The sequence below is a fragment of the Coregonus clupeaformis genome, unplaced genomic scaffold, assembly GCF_020615455.1.
Source record: "Coregonus clupeaformis isolate EN_2021a unplaced genomic scaffold, ASM2061545v1 scaf0766, whole genome shotgun sequence".
Lineage (NCBI taxonomy): Eukaryota > Metazoa > Chordata > Actinopteri > Salmoniformes > Salmonidae > Coregonus > Coregonus clupeaformis.
In genome coordinates, this window is record NW_025534221.1 from 100,683 (window position 1) to 115,660 (window position 14,978).

The following is a 14,978-nucleotide window of genomic DNA, read 5'->3' on the forward strand; positions in this document are numbered from 1 at the left end:
TGTTGCTGGTCAACTTCCAGTGGACCCCCCCATAGTGTCTTCCAGAACCCCTCCTAAAACCCCACCTGTTTAGTTGTGGTTGTTTCTGGTCAACTTCCAGTGGACCCCCCCATAGTGTCTTTCAGAACCCCTCCTAAAACCCCACCTGTTTAGTTGTGGTTGTTGCTGGTCAACTTCCAGTGGACCCCCCCCATAGTGTCTTCCAGAACCCCTCCTAAAACCCCACCTGTTTAGTTGTGGTTGTTGCTGGTCAACTTCCAGTGGACCCCCCCCATAGTGTCTTCCAGAACCCCTCCTAAAACCCCACCTGTTTAGTTGTGGTTGTTGCTGGTCAACTTCCAGTGGACCCCCCATAGTGTCTTCCAGAACCCCTCCTAAAACCCACCTGTTTAGTTGTGGTTGTTGCTGGTCCACTTCCAGTGGACCCCCCATAGTGTCTTCCAGAACCCCTCCTAAAACCCCACCTGTTTAGTTGTGGTTGTTGCTGGTCAACTTCCAGTGGACCCCCCATAGTGTCTTTCAGAACCCCTCCTAAAACCCACCTGTTTAGTTGTGGTTGTTGCTGGTCATCTTCCAGTGGACCCCCCCCATAGTGTCTTTCAGAACCCCTCCTAAAACCCCACCTGTTTAGTTGTGGTTGTTGCTGGTCATCTTCCAGTGGACCCCCCATAGTGTCTTCCAGAACCCCTCCTAAAACCCCCACCTGTTTAGTTGTGGTTGTTGCTGGTCAACTTCCAGTGGACCCCCCCCCCCCATAGTGTCTTTCAGAACCCCTCCTAAAACCCCACCTGTTTAGTTGTGGTTGTTGCTGGTCAACTTCCAGTGGACCCCCCCATAGTGTCTTCCAGAACCCCTCCTAAAACCCCACCTGTTTAGTTGTGGTTGTTGCTGGTCAACTTCCAGTGGACCCCCCCCATAGTGTCTTTCAGAACCCTTCCTAAAACCACCTGTTTAGTTGTGGTTGTTGCTGGTCAACTTCCAGTGGACCCCCCCCATAGTGTCTTTCAGAACCCTTCCTAAAACCCCACCTGTTTAGTTGTGGTTGTTGCTGGTCAACTTCCAGTGGACCCCCCATAGTGTCTTTCAGAACCCCTCCTAAAACCCCACCTGTTTAGTTGTGGTTGTTGCTGGTCAACTTCCAGTGGACCCCCCATAGTGTCTTTCAGAACCCTTCCTAAAACCCCACCTGTTTAGTTGTGGTTGTTGCTGGTCAACTTCCAGTGGACCCCCCCCATAGTGTCTTTCAGAACCCCTCCTAAAACCCCACCTGTTTAGTTGTGGTTGTTGCTGGTCAACTTCCAGTGGACCCCCCCATAGTGTCTTCCAGAACCCCTCCTAAAACCCACCTGTTTAGTTGTGGTTGTTGCTGGTCATCTTCCAGTGGACCCCCCCCCCATAGTGTCTTCCAGAACCCCTCCTAAAACCCACCTGTCTAGTTGTGGTTGTTGCTGGTCAACTTCCAGTGGCCCCCCCATAGTGTCTTTCAGAACCACTCCTAAAACCCCACCTGTTTAGTTGTGTTTGTTGCTGGTCAACTTTCAGTGGACCCCCCATAGTGTCTTTCAGAACCCCCTCCTAAAACCCCACCTGTTTAGTTGTGGTTGTTGCTGGTCAACTTCCAGTGGACCCCCCCCATAGTGTCTTTCAGAACCCCTCCTAAAACCCCACCTGTTTAGTTGTGGTTGTTGCTGGTCAACTTCCAGTGGACCCCCCCCCATAGTGTCTTCCAGAACCCCTCCTAAAACCCCACCTGTTTAGTTGTGGTTGTTTCTGGTCAACTTCCAGTGGACCCCCCCATAGTGTCTTCCAGAACCCCTCCTAAAACCCCACCTGTTTAGTTGTGGTTGTTGCTGGTCAACTTCCAGTGGACCCCCCCATAGTGTCTTTCAGAACCCCTCCTAAAACCCCACCTGTTTAGTTGTGGTTGTTGCTGGTCAACTTCCAGTGGACCCCCCATAGTGTCTTCCAGAACCCCTCCTAAAACCCCACCTGTTTAGTTGTGGTTGTTGCTGGTCATCTTCCAGTGGACCCCCCATAGTGTCTTCCAGAACCCTCCTAAAACCCACCTGTTTAGTTGTGGTTGTTGCTGGTCCACTTCCAGTGGACCCCCCCATAGTGTCTTCCAGAACCCCTCCTAAAACCCCACCTGTTTAGTTGTGGTTGTTGCTGGTCAACTTCCAGTGGACCCCCCCATAGTGTCTTTCAGAACCCCTCCTAAAACCCACCTGTTTAGTTGTGGTTGTTGCTGGTCATCTTCCAGTGGACCCCCCCCCCATAGTGTCTTTCAGAACCCCTCCTAAAACCCCACCTGTTTAGTTGTGGTTGTTGCTGGTCATCTTCCAGTGGACCCCCCATAGTGTCTTCCAGAACCCCTCCTAAAACCCCACCTGTTTAGTTGTGGTTGTTGCTGGTCAACTTCCAGTGGACCCCCCCCCCATAGTGTCTTTCAGAACCCCTCCTAAAACCCCACCTGTTTAGTTGTGGTTGTTGCTGGTCAACTTCCAGTGGACCCCCCATAGTGTCTTCCAGAACCCCTCCTAAAACCCCACCTGTTTAGTTGTGGTTGTTGCTGGTCAACTTCCAGTGGACCCCCCCATAGTGTCTTTCAGAACCCTTCCTAAAACCACCTGTTTAGTTGTGGTTGTTGCTGGTCAACTTCCAGTGGACCCCCCCCATAGTGTCTTTCAGAACCCTTCCTAAAACCCCACCTGTTTAGTTGTGGTTGTTGCTGGTCAACTTCCAGTGGACCCCCCCATAGTGTCTTTCAGAACCCCTCCTAAAACCCCACCTGTTTAGTTGTGGTTGTTGCTGGTCAACTTCCAGTGGACCCCCCCATAGTGTCTTTCAGAACCCTTCCTAAAACCCCACCTGTTTAGTTGTGGTTGTTGCTGGTCAACTTCCAGTGGACCCCCCCATAGTGTCTTTCAGAACCCCTCCTAAAACCCCACCTGTTTAGTTGTGGTTGTTGCTGGTCAACTTCCAGTGGACCCCCCATAGTGTCTTCCAGAACCCCTCCTAAAACCCACCTGTTTAGTTGTGGTTGTTGCTGGTCATCTTCCAGTGGACCCCCCCATAGTGTCTTCCAGAACCCCTCCTAAAACCCACCTGTCTAGTTGTGGTTGTTGCTGGTCAACTTCCAGTGGACCCCCCCATAGTGTCTTTCAGAACCACTCCTAAAACCCCACCTGTTTAGTTGTGTTTGTTGCTGGTCAACTTTCAGTGGACCCCCCCATAGTGTCTTTCAGAACCCCCTCCTAAAACCCCACCTGTTTAGTTGTGGTTGTTGCTGGTCAACTTCCAGTGGACCCCCCCATAGTGTCTTTCAGAACCCCTCCTAAAACCCCACCTGTTTAGTTGTGGTTGTTGCTGGTCAACTTCCAGTGGACCCCCCCCATAGTGTCTTCCAGAACCCCTCCTAAAACCCCACCTGTTTAGTTGTGGTTGTTTCTGGTCAACTTCCAGTGGACCCCCCATAGTGTCTTCCAGAACCCCTCCTAAAACCCCACCTGTTTAGTTGTGGTTGTTGCTGGTCAACTTCCAGTGGACCCCCCCCCCATAGTGTCTTTCAGAACCCCTCCTAAAACCCCACCTGTTTAGTTGTGGTTGTTGCTGGTCAACTTCCAGTGGACCCCCCCATAGTGTCTTCCAGAACCCCTCCTAAAACCCCACCTGTTTAGTTGTGGTTGTTGCTGGTCATCTTCCAGTGGACCCCCCCCATAGTGTCTTCCAGAACCCCTCCTAAAACCCACCTGTTTAGTTGTGGTTGTTGCTGGTCCACTTCCAGTGGACCCCCCATAGTGTCTTCTAGAACCCCTCCTAAAACCCCACCTGTTTAGTTGTGGTTGTTGCTGGTCAACTTCCAGTGGACCCCCCATAGTGTCTTTCAGAACCCCTCCTAAAACCCACCTGTTTAGTTGTGATTGTTGCTGGTCATCTTCCAGTGGACCCCCCCATAGTGTCTTTCAGAACCCCTCCTAAAACCCCACCTGTTTAGTTGTGGTTGTTGCTGGTCATCTTCCAGTGGACCCCCATAGTGTCTTCCAGAACCCCTCCTAAAACCCCACCTGTTTAGTTGTGGTTGTTGCTGGTCAACTTCCAGTGGACCCCCCCCCCCATAGTGTCTTTCAGAACCCCTCCTAAAACCCCACCTGTTTAGTTGTGGTTGTTGCTGGTCAACTTCCAGTGGACCCCCCCCATAGTGTCTTCCAGAACCCCTCCTAAAACCCCACCTGTTTAGTTGTGGTTGTTGCTGGTCAACTTCCAGTGGACCCCCCCCATAGTGTCTTTCAGAACCCTTCCTAAAACCACCTGTTTAGTTGTGGTTGTTGCTGGTCAACTTCCAGTGGACCCCCCCCATAGTGTCTTTCAGAACCCTTCCTAAAACCCCACCTGTTTAGTTGTGGTTGTTGCTGGTCAACTTCCAGTGGACCCCCCCATAGTGTCTTTCAGAACCCCTCCTAAAACCCCACCTGTTTAGTTGTGGTTGTTGCTGGTCAACTTCCAGTGGACCCCCATAGTGTCTTTCAGAACCCTTCCTAAAACCCCACCTGTTTAGTTGTGGTTGTTGCTGGTCAACTTCCAGTGGACCCCCCCCATAGTGTCTTCCAGAACCCCTCCTAAAACCCCACCTGTTTAGTTGTGGTTGTTGCTGGTCAACTTCCAGTGGACCCCCCATAGTGTCTTTCAGAACCCTTCCTAAAACCCCACCTGTTTAGTTGTGGTTGTTGCTGGTCAACTTCCAGTGGACCCCCCCCCATAGTGTCTTCCAGAACCCCTCCTAAAACCCCACCTGTTTAGTTGTGGTTGTTGCTGGTCAACTTCCAGTGGACCCCCCATAGTGTCTTTCAGAACCCCTCCTAAAACCCCACCTGTTTAGTTGTGGTTGTTGCTGGTCAACTTCCAGTGGACCCCCCCCCATAGTGTCTTTCAGAACCCTTCCTAAAACCCCACCTGTTTAGTTGTGGTTGTTGCTGGTCAACTTCCAGTGGACCCCCCCATAGTGGCTTCCAGAACCCCTCCTAAAACACAACCTGTTTAGTTGTGGTTGTTGCTGTTCATCTTCCAGTGGACCCCCCCATAGTGTCTTCCAGAACCCCTCCTAAAACCCCACCTGTTTAGTTGTGGTTGTTGCTGGTCAACTTCCAGTGGACCCCCCCATAGTGTCTTTCAGAACCCCTCCTAAAACCCCACCTGTTTAGTTGTGGTTGTTGCTGGTCAACTTCCAGTGGACCCCCCCATAGTGTCTTTCAGAACCCCTCCTAAAACCCCACCTGTTTAGTTGTGGTTGTTGCTGGTCAACTTCCAGTGGACCCCCCCATAGTGTCTTTCAGAACCCCTCCTAAAACCCCACCTGTTTAGTTGTGGTTGTTGCTGGTCAACTTCCAGTGGACCCCCCCATAGTGTCTTTCAGAACCCCTCCTAAAACCCCACCTGTTTAGTTGTGGTTGTTGCTGGTCAACTTCCAGTGGACCCCCCCCCATAGTGTCTTTCAGAACCCCTCCTAAAACCCCACCTGTTTAGTTGTGGTTGTTGCTGTTCATCTTCCAGTGGACCCCCCCATAGTGTCTTCCAGAACCCCTCCTAAAACCCCACCTGTTTAGTTGTGGTTGTTGCTGGTCATCTTCCAGTGGACCCCCCATAGTGTCTTCCAGAACCCCTCCTAAAACCCCACCTGTTTAGTTGTGGTTGTTGCTGTTCATCTTCCAGTGGACCCCCCCCATAGTGTCTTCCAGAACCCCTCCTAAAACCCCACCTGTTTAGTTGTGGTTGTTGCTGTTCATCTTCCAGTGGACCCCCCCATAGTGTCTTTCAGAACCCCTTCCTAAAACCCCACCTGTTTAGTTGTGGTTGTTGCTGTTCATCTTCCAGTGGACCCCCCATAGTGTCTTTCAGAACGGTCTGTTAAATGAGGAGCAGCTGATCGAATTACCGATCTTGAGGAAACCATTTTGAGATATCCAAACTGGTGGAGAGAGTGCTGGGTAAAGTGAAGGCTGTGAGGATCACGAGAGAGGCGGGCTAGTTTTGATTTTTTTTGTGCTTCTTTGGATCAGAAGAAACGTGTGTTACGTCTCACCCGATTTGATACGTTTGAAGTGTTGTGTGTGTGTCTCATAGGTACAGGGGTTATATCTGGCGTCTCCTGGGAAGTCCAATGTTGAAGAGATGAAACATATTCCTGGAGTGATTGATGCACGTCGGATGACTCGTGTGGTGAATGAAGAAAATGTTGTTTTGTTTTTTGATATGGAGTCTCTCCCTACTCAAGTGCAGTTGAGGTATATTAACTACAGAGTCAGAGCATTTATCCCAAGACCAATGTGATCATTGTAAAGCTTTTGGTCGTGTTTTCAAGTGTTTGCAGAAGGGAGAATCCGAGATGTCCAAGTTGTGGAAAAGATCATAATCATGTGTTATAAAAGTGATGAAAATGTGACATGTTGTACTTATGGTGGGAACCATGAAGCCACATCTTTCGAACGCCCCACAATGGTGAAAGGGAATGAGGTGGTCAAAGTCAGGGCTGTCCAGAGCATATTATATGCAGCAGCAGTTAATCTCTTAAGGATCTGAGCCTTTTTTTCAATTTTCGCCTAAAATGACATACCCAAATCGAATTGCCTGTAGCTCAGGACCTGAAGCAAGGATATGCATATTCTTGGTACCATTTGAAAGGAAACACTTTGAAGTTTGTGGAAATGTGAAATTAATGTAGGAGAATCTGATAAAAGATAATACAAACAAAAAAACATGCTTTTTCTATTTTTTTCCCCCATCATCTTTGAAATGCAAGAGAAAGGCCACAATACAATATTGCAGTTTAGGCGCAATATAGATTTTGGCCACTAGATGGCAGCAGTGTGTGCAAAGCTTCAGATTGATCCAGTGAAGCATTGCAATACTGGACTATTTTGTATCAACATTTACATTTTACATTTTAGTCATTTAGCAGACGCTCTTATCCAGAGCGACTTACAGGAGCAATTAGGGTTAAGTGCCTTGCTCAAGGGCACATCGACAGATTTTTCACCTAGTCGGCTCGGGGATTAGAACCAGCGACCTTTCGGATACTTTCGGATACTGGCACAACGCTCTTACCCACTAAGCTACCTGCCGCCCACTAAGCTACCTGCCGCCCTATCAAGTCTGCCCAAATGTGCCCAATTGGTCAATTAATACATTTTCAAGTACATAACTATAGAGAGCATACAAAAATAATATGATAATACAAAATGTAAGTTTACACACTCCCAGGAATGTGATAAATAATGGATCATTAGCTTATACACTAACTTTCACACATGTAGATGGCCGGGCGGGGTGGGTGTGGAGCCAGAGACAGCAGGGGTTCAAACTGTAGAACCAAGTTCCTACATTTGAATATAAAAATGGATTTTATCAAACAAAACTATGCTACATTTGATCTCTGGGAACCTTAGGATGACAAATCAGAGCAAGATTACTGAATGTAAGTACATTATTTACCTTCAGAGGTGAACGTATCAAACCAGTTGCCGTAATACGTTTTTTGTTATTGTACACTATCCTCAAACAATAGCATGGTATTTTTTCACAGTAATAGCTACTGTAAATTGGACAGTGCAGTTAGATTAACAATAATTTAAGCTTTCTGCCCATATAAGACATGTCTGTGTCCTGGAAAGTGTGCTGTTACTTACAACAGTCATGCTAATCACATTCGCACACGTTAGCTCAACCGTAGTACAGGACAAGTAGAGGTTAAAACGGTTGAGGGTTTGAATGGTGCACTTGAAGAGTGCTATGCATTATTTTTATTTTGGGTGGATTAAGTTCGTTTCCCAATGGATTTTCTTTTTTGTTTTGGTTTCAACCCGTCCAGTTGGTGGCAGCAATAAACCTTTTTGGGGTTGTAGTCGCCATAAAACCCACAGAAGAAGACTTTTGGGCGAGTTAGTGGCAACATCAGACAGACCTGATATCGACCATAATTCAATGTCTGTGGACGTTACGTGCTGAGTGGCTATGACCAAAGTTATCCTATTTAGCTATACTTTGTAGTCAATTTTGACACTATAATAAATGCTTCTGACTCATATCGATGACACACAGGCGGTTTTCAAAGGGAGTCGTTGGTTTTTTTAGGGGCAGTCGCTTTTTAACATTTTGTCTGAAAGTATTTTCTCAACGGCGATACCCACTCCAGTCGGCAGATGGCGATATGCGTCTTTCAGGCGATGCTACCAGTGTGACGTATAATCTAGTGGACGGGACGTTTCTTTAACAACAACATCTAGTCAGCCACCTAGGTAGCTTGTTAGGCGACATAGCAGAAACATTCAATCTCTGGACTGTGTTATGAACACAATTATATCGTATCTACTTTTGACTTCATATTTACGTTGTTGTTGTTAGTCAGCTAGCTGTCTTGATAAGTTGGCCTAGCACTAGGCTAATGCTAGCTAGCTATTATCGCCGAAACATTGAAGAGCTTTGGACTGTGTCGGTGTGTATTAGCCACTGGGAACACAATTATATCGTATCTACTTTTCATTTCATATTTAAGTTGTTGTTAGTCAGCTAGCTGTCTTGATAAGTTGGCCTAGCACTAGGCTAATGCTAGCTAGCTATTATCGCCGAAACATTGAAGAGCTTTGGACTGTGTCGGTGTGTATTAGCCACTGGGAACACAATTATATCGTATCTACTTTTCATTTCATATTTAAGTTGTTGTTAGTCAGCTAGCTGTCTTGATAAGTTGGCCTAGCACTAGGCTAATGCTAGCTAGCTATTATCGCCGAAACATTGAAGAGCTTTGGACTGTGTCGGTGTGTATTAGCCACTGGGAACACAATTATATCGTATCTACTTTTCATTTCATATTTAAGTTGTTGTTAGTCAGCTAGCTGGCTTGATAAATTAGCCTAGCGCTACGCTAATCGCTAGTCCTAACTAGCTAACATCCCCGACCATGAGCTCACTAAGCTACTCTCCTCCTGCTAAAGAAGAGGAGGTCTGCTGGACGGAGAAAGAGGGTCTGTGGCTGAACGTTGTCGTGAAAGAGGAGGAGGAAGAGGAGGATGTCACAGCAATAAAACAAGTAGAGGGTGAGGCTGTTACCGTGAAAGAAGAAGAGGAAGACGCGTTCAGAGTGAAAGAGGAGGAGGATGTTACAGTGAAAGAAGAAGAGGAGGATGCAGTTTTTGGAGTGAAAGAGGAGGAGGAGACAGAAGGTCAGATTATCACCAGTAAATACTAATCTTAGTAACAGGGCCACAAACTGTTGTTGAACTGATGTACACATACAGTGGGGGGAAAAAAGTATTTAGTCAGCCACCAATTGTGCAAGTTCTCCCACTTAAAAAGATGAGAGGCCTGTAATTTTCATCATAGGTACACGTCAACTATGACAGACAAAATGAGAAAAAAAAATCCAGAAAATCACATTGTAGGATTTTTTATGAATTTATTTGCAAATTATGGTGGAAAATAAGTATTTGGTCAATAACAAAAGTTTCTCAATACTTTGTTATATACCCTTTGTTGGCAATGACACAGGTCAAACGTTTTCTGTAAGTCTTCATAAGGTTTTCACACGCTGTTGCTGGTATTTTGGCCCATTCCTCCATGCAGATCTCCTCTAGAGCAGTGATGTTTTGGGGCTGTCGCTGGGCAACACAGACTTTCAACTCCCTCCAAAGATTTTCTATGGGGGTTGAGATCTGGAGACTGGCTAGGCCACTCCAGGACCTTGAAATGTTTCTTACGAAGCCACTCCTTCATTGCCCGGGCGGTGTGTTTGGGATCATTGTCATGCTGAAAGACCCAGCCACGTTTCATCTTCAATGCCCTTGCTGATGGAAGGAGGTTTTCACTCAAAATCTCATGATACATGGCCCCATTCATTCTTTCCTTTACACGGATCAGTCGTCCTGGTCCCTTTGCAGAAAAACAGCCCCAAAACATGATGTTTCCACCCCCATGCTTCACAGTAGGTATGGTGTTCTTTGGATGCAACTCAGCATTCTTTGTCCTCCAAACACAACGAGTTGAGTTTTTACCAAAAAGTTCTATTTTGGTTTCATCTGACCATATGACATTCTCTCAATCCTCTTCTGGATCATCCAAATGCACTCTAGCAAACTTCAGACGGGCCTGGACATGTACTGGCTTAAGCAGGGGGACACGTCTGGCACTGCAGGATTTGAGTCCCTGGCGGCGTAGTGTGTTACTGATGGTAGGCTTTGTTACTTTGGTCCCAGCTCTCTGCAGGTCATTCACTAGGTCCCCCTGTGTGGTTCTGGGATTTTTGCTCACCGTTCTTGTGATCATTTTGACCCCACGGGGTGAGATCTTGCGTGGAGCCCCAGATCGAGGGAGATCATCAGTGGTTTTGTATGTCTTCCATTTCCTAATAATTGCTCCCACAGTTGAGTTCTTCAAACCAAGCTGCTGATTGCAGATTCAGTCTTCCCAGCCTGGTGCAGGTCTACAATTTTGTTTCTGGTGTCCTTTGACAGCTCTTTGGTCTTGGCCATAGTGGAGTTTGGAGTGTGACTGTTTGAGGTTGTGGACAGGTGTCTTTTATACTGATAACAAGTTCAAACAGGTGCCATTAATACAGGTAACGAGTGGAGGACAGATGAGCCTCTTAAAGAAGAAGTTACAGGTCTGTGAGAGCCAGAAATCTTGCTTGTTTGTAGGTGACCAAATACTTATTTTCCACCATAATTTGCAAATAAATTAATTAAAAATCCTACAATGTGATTTTCTGGAATTATTTTTTTCTTAATTTGTCTGTCATAGTTGATGTGTACCTATGATGAAAATTACAGGCCTCTCTCATCTTTTTAAGTGGGAGAACTTGCACAATTGGTGGCTGACTAAATACTTTTTTCCCCCCACTGTATGTGGTTTTAAAGCAGCAATGGTATACCTTTGGCATACATTCTAGTGAAAGTGAAAAATCAGAGTCTCATGGAATTGCCCAGCTCCTAACTATACTGAACAAAAATATAAAAGCAACATGCAAATATTTCAAAGATTTTACTGAGTTACAGTTCATAGAAGTAAATTGAAATAAATAAATTAGGCCCTAATATATGGATTTCACGACTGGGCAGGGGCGCTGCCATGGGTGGGCCTGGGAGAGCATAGGCCCCACCCACTGGGGAGCCAGGCCCAGCCAATCGGAATGAGTTTTTCCCCCACAAAAGGGCCCCCTGTAGCTCAGTTGGTAGAGCATGGTGCTTGCAACGCCAGGGTTGTGGGTTCGATTCCCACGGGGGGCCAGTGTGAAAAACGTATGCACTCACTAACTGTAAGTCGCTCTGGATAAGAGCGTCTGCTAAATGACTAAAATGTAAATTACAGACAGAAATACTCCTCAGCACACCCCTCCTCAGACGATCCCGCATGAAACATGGGACCAAGACTTTACATGTTGTTTATATTTTAGTTCAGTATATAAAGTTAGGGACACATGTACTCCTTTTAAAACGTCAGCGTAGAGCTCTGAACTATAATAATAATCAGCTGTGTCACTCAGCATTTTATCTGGCAGGACAGGCACTTTGTTGATTATTGATGTTCACTTGTACAACTGTTCATAACTACTATTGTATCTAAATAAAACATTTTAACACATTGGTTAAAAGACTCGGGTCACAAAAATGTAATTACATTGACAATATACCACATTACTTCTTACTTACATTTCTTGTTTTTACAAACATTGCCGAGCATGCTCATTCGTTTTATTTGTTTTGTGATTTTTGGTGTAATCATTTTTACATTTTTTAAAACATTTTTAGTCATTTAGCAGACGCTCTTATCCAGAGCGACTTACAGGAGCAATTAGGGTTAAGTGCCTTGCTCAAGGGCACATCGACAGATTTTTCACCTAGTCGGCTCTAAACCACTAAGCTACCTGCCGCCCACAATTCCCTGTGGCAGAAAAATAGTGGCTGGTATATTCTTTAATCTTTCTGCTACAGTGGTTGGTGGACCGAAAACTAACCAAAACAAGACTTAGAAGACAATTGTCAAAGTTTGTAAAAACATTTAAAAGATTCACTACATTGACTGTGTGACTTTGTCGTTCACACAGGAGAGAGACGTGACTATCGTGGATCCTCTGGGGAGCCTCAACAACATCATGATGCTGACGAGGCAGAGAAAAGTCTCTTCAGATCAGAACATCTCAAGAAACACCAGCGGAGACCCACAGGAAAGAAACCTCACTGCTGCTCTGACTGTGGGAAACGTTGCAAATCTTCATCAGAACTTAAAATACACCAGCGAGTACACACAGGAGAGAAACCTTATAGCTGTGATCAATGTGGGAAGAGTTTTACTCATTCAAGTAATCTGAAAACACACCAGCGGGGACACACAGGAGAGAAGCTTCACCACTGTTCAGATTGTGGGAAAAGCTTTTCAACATCACAGAATTTGAAGCTGCACCAGAGAACCCACACAGGAGAGAATCCTTATAGCTGTGATCTGTGTGGGAAGAGATTCACTCAGTCAGCACACTTGACTATACACCAGAGAACCCACACGGGAGTGAATCCTTATAGCTGTGATCGGTGTGGGAAAAGTTTTTCTCGTATAGAACACCTTAAAGAACACCAGAGAACACACACAGGAGAGAAACCTTATAGCTGTGATGTATGTGGGGATAGTTTTACTACATCGGGCCAGCTGGTAGTACACCAGCGAGTACACACAGGAGAGAAACCTTATAGCTGTTATCAGTGTGGCAAGAGTTTTACTCAGTCAGGCAACCTGAAATCACACCAGAGAACACACACAGGAGAGAAACCTTATAGCTGTGATCAATGTGGGAAAAGCTTTGGTAGAGCTAATTATCTGACTGAACATAAGCAAACACACACAGGAGACAAACCTTACCACTGCTCTGACTGTGGGAAGAGCTTTGCTTCCCAAAGAAACCTGACACAACACCAGAGAACACACACAGGAGAGAAGCCTTATAGCTGTGATCAATGTGACAAGAGATACTCTCATTCAAGTTCTCTGATTAAACATCAGAAAATACATGCAGGAGATCCACAGAGTGTGGAATGATCTCCAACACCAGACCTATATACATGCAGGAGATCCACGAAGGAAAGATAGTGATGGCGCTCAGTGACGTTGTAAATGGTGGGGAATAACCAATCAGCTGTGAACGCTTTAGCATGCTCGAGACAACCATGGTGAATGTGACTGCAGGCTACATCAAGTGTTCCAATGGCAAAACGTTTGATTTAAGAATATTGTGTTCCAATGGCAAAACGTTTGATTTAATTACATCAAGTGTTCCAATGGTAAAACATTTGAGGAAATTACATCAAGTGTTCCAATGGTAAAACGTTGACAATGATTTCACGAGGCCTATTTCACATGATATGCCTAAGTGCTTATAACCACTAGGCTAATATATAAACATGTTTTTCTTTCGATTATCAAGTTATCCCTTTGGAGCGCAACATCACGTTGTTAAAAAACAAAACAGGTGGGGTTTTAGGAGGGGTTCTGAAAGACACTATGGGGGGGTCCACTGGAAGTTGACCAGCAACAACCACAACTAAACAGGTGGGGTTTTAGGAGGGGTTCTGAAAGACACTATGGGGGGGTCCACTGGAAGATGACCAGCAACAACAACTGGGACCTAAAAGACACCCTCCATGAGACCCACTAAATCTGCCCAAGAGGCAAACAAAAGAAAAACCCAAAACCAAACTTAAGCGCAAGTGTAACCCATACTAACGAGGTGACACCAATCGGTGCGCCATACGTGCTAACGAGCTGTACGTGCTAACGAGCCGTACGTGCTAACGTCCAACCTCAAAGTATCAAATTGAAAAACCAAAGCCTGTAAAACTAGTAGCTAGCTAACAAACTACAGAGGTGTTGTTCCCCACCCTGCCCATATACACTCAACTTTCTCTGTAAACTAACGATCTAGCTAACAAACTACAGAGGTGTTGTTTCCCACCCTGCCCATATACACTCAACCTTCTCTGTAAACTAACGATCTAGCTAACAAACTACAGAGGTGTTGTTTCCCACCCTGCCCATATACACTCAACTTTCTCTGTAAACTAACGATCTAGCTAACAAACTACAGAGGTGTTGTTTCCCACCCTGCCCATATACACTCAACTTTCTCTGTAAACTAACGATCTAGCTAACAAACTACAGAGGTGTTGTTTCCCACCCTGCCCATATACACTCAACTTTCTCTGTAAACTAACGATCTAGCTAACAAACTACAGAGGTGTTGTTTCCCACCCTGCCCATATACACTCAACTTTCTCTGTAAACTAACGATCTAGCTAACAAACTACAGAGGTGTTGTTTCCCACCCTGCCCATATACACTCAACCTTCTCTGTAAACTAACGATCTAGCTAACAAACTACAGAGGTGTTGTTTCCCACCCTGCCCATATACACTCAACTTTCTCTGTAAACTAACGATCTAGCTAACAAACTACAGAGGTGTTGTTTCCCACCCTGCCCATATACACTCAACTTTCTCTGTAAACTAACGATCTAGCTAACAAACTACAGAGGTGTTGTTCCCACCCTGCCCATATACACTCAACCTTCTCTGTAAACTAATGTGTAGATTCAAATCCTGTTTCTCTTCCATGGAGCACTTAAGATATATTCATGTGGTGTTTGTTTTCATGTGATGCATTTGTTATATTCTTTACCTTTTTAGACCTGGTGATTTTACACGATGTTACTAAGTTCTGTCCGATGATTTCTATAGACACTGGATGACCGACAGCCACCGGTAGTAACCTGGTATATTATTATTATGTTTACCAGCACATGGCAGTAGCGACTCAATACGGGGTTAAATATGTACTCTGGATAAGAGCCTCTGCTACATGACTCAAATGTAAAATGTAAACACAAGTATGTTTTTTTAGTATTTAATTGTAACTTAGAATAACATTACGGGAATGGACCTGGCGTGCGC

At 45.6% G+C, this 14,978-nt stretch overlaps 1 protein-coding gene across 1 annotated transcript; it reads left to right on the plus strand.

The window, feature by feature from the left end:
• Positions 1-12,096: 12,096 nt before the first annotated feature.
• Positions 12,097-13,520, plus strand: LOC121555588 (zinc finger protein 239-like; the record flags this gene model as incomplete). Its single annotated transcript, XM_041869426.2, has 1 exon — positions 12,097-13,520. A coding segment is annotated over one exon (975 nt), but the record flags the coding sequence as incomplete, so codon positions are not given.
• Positions 13,521-14,978: the final 1,458 nt, after the last annotated feature.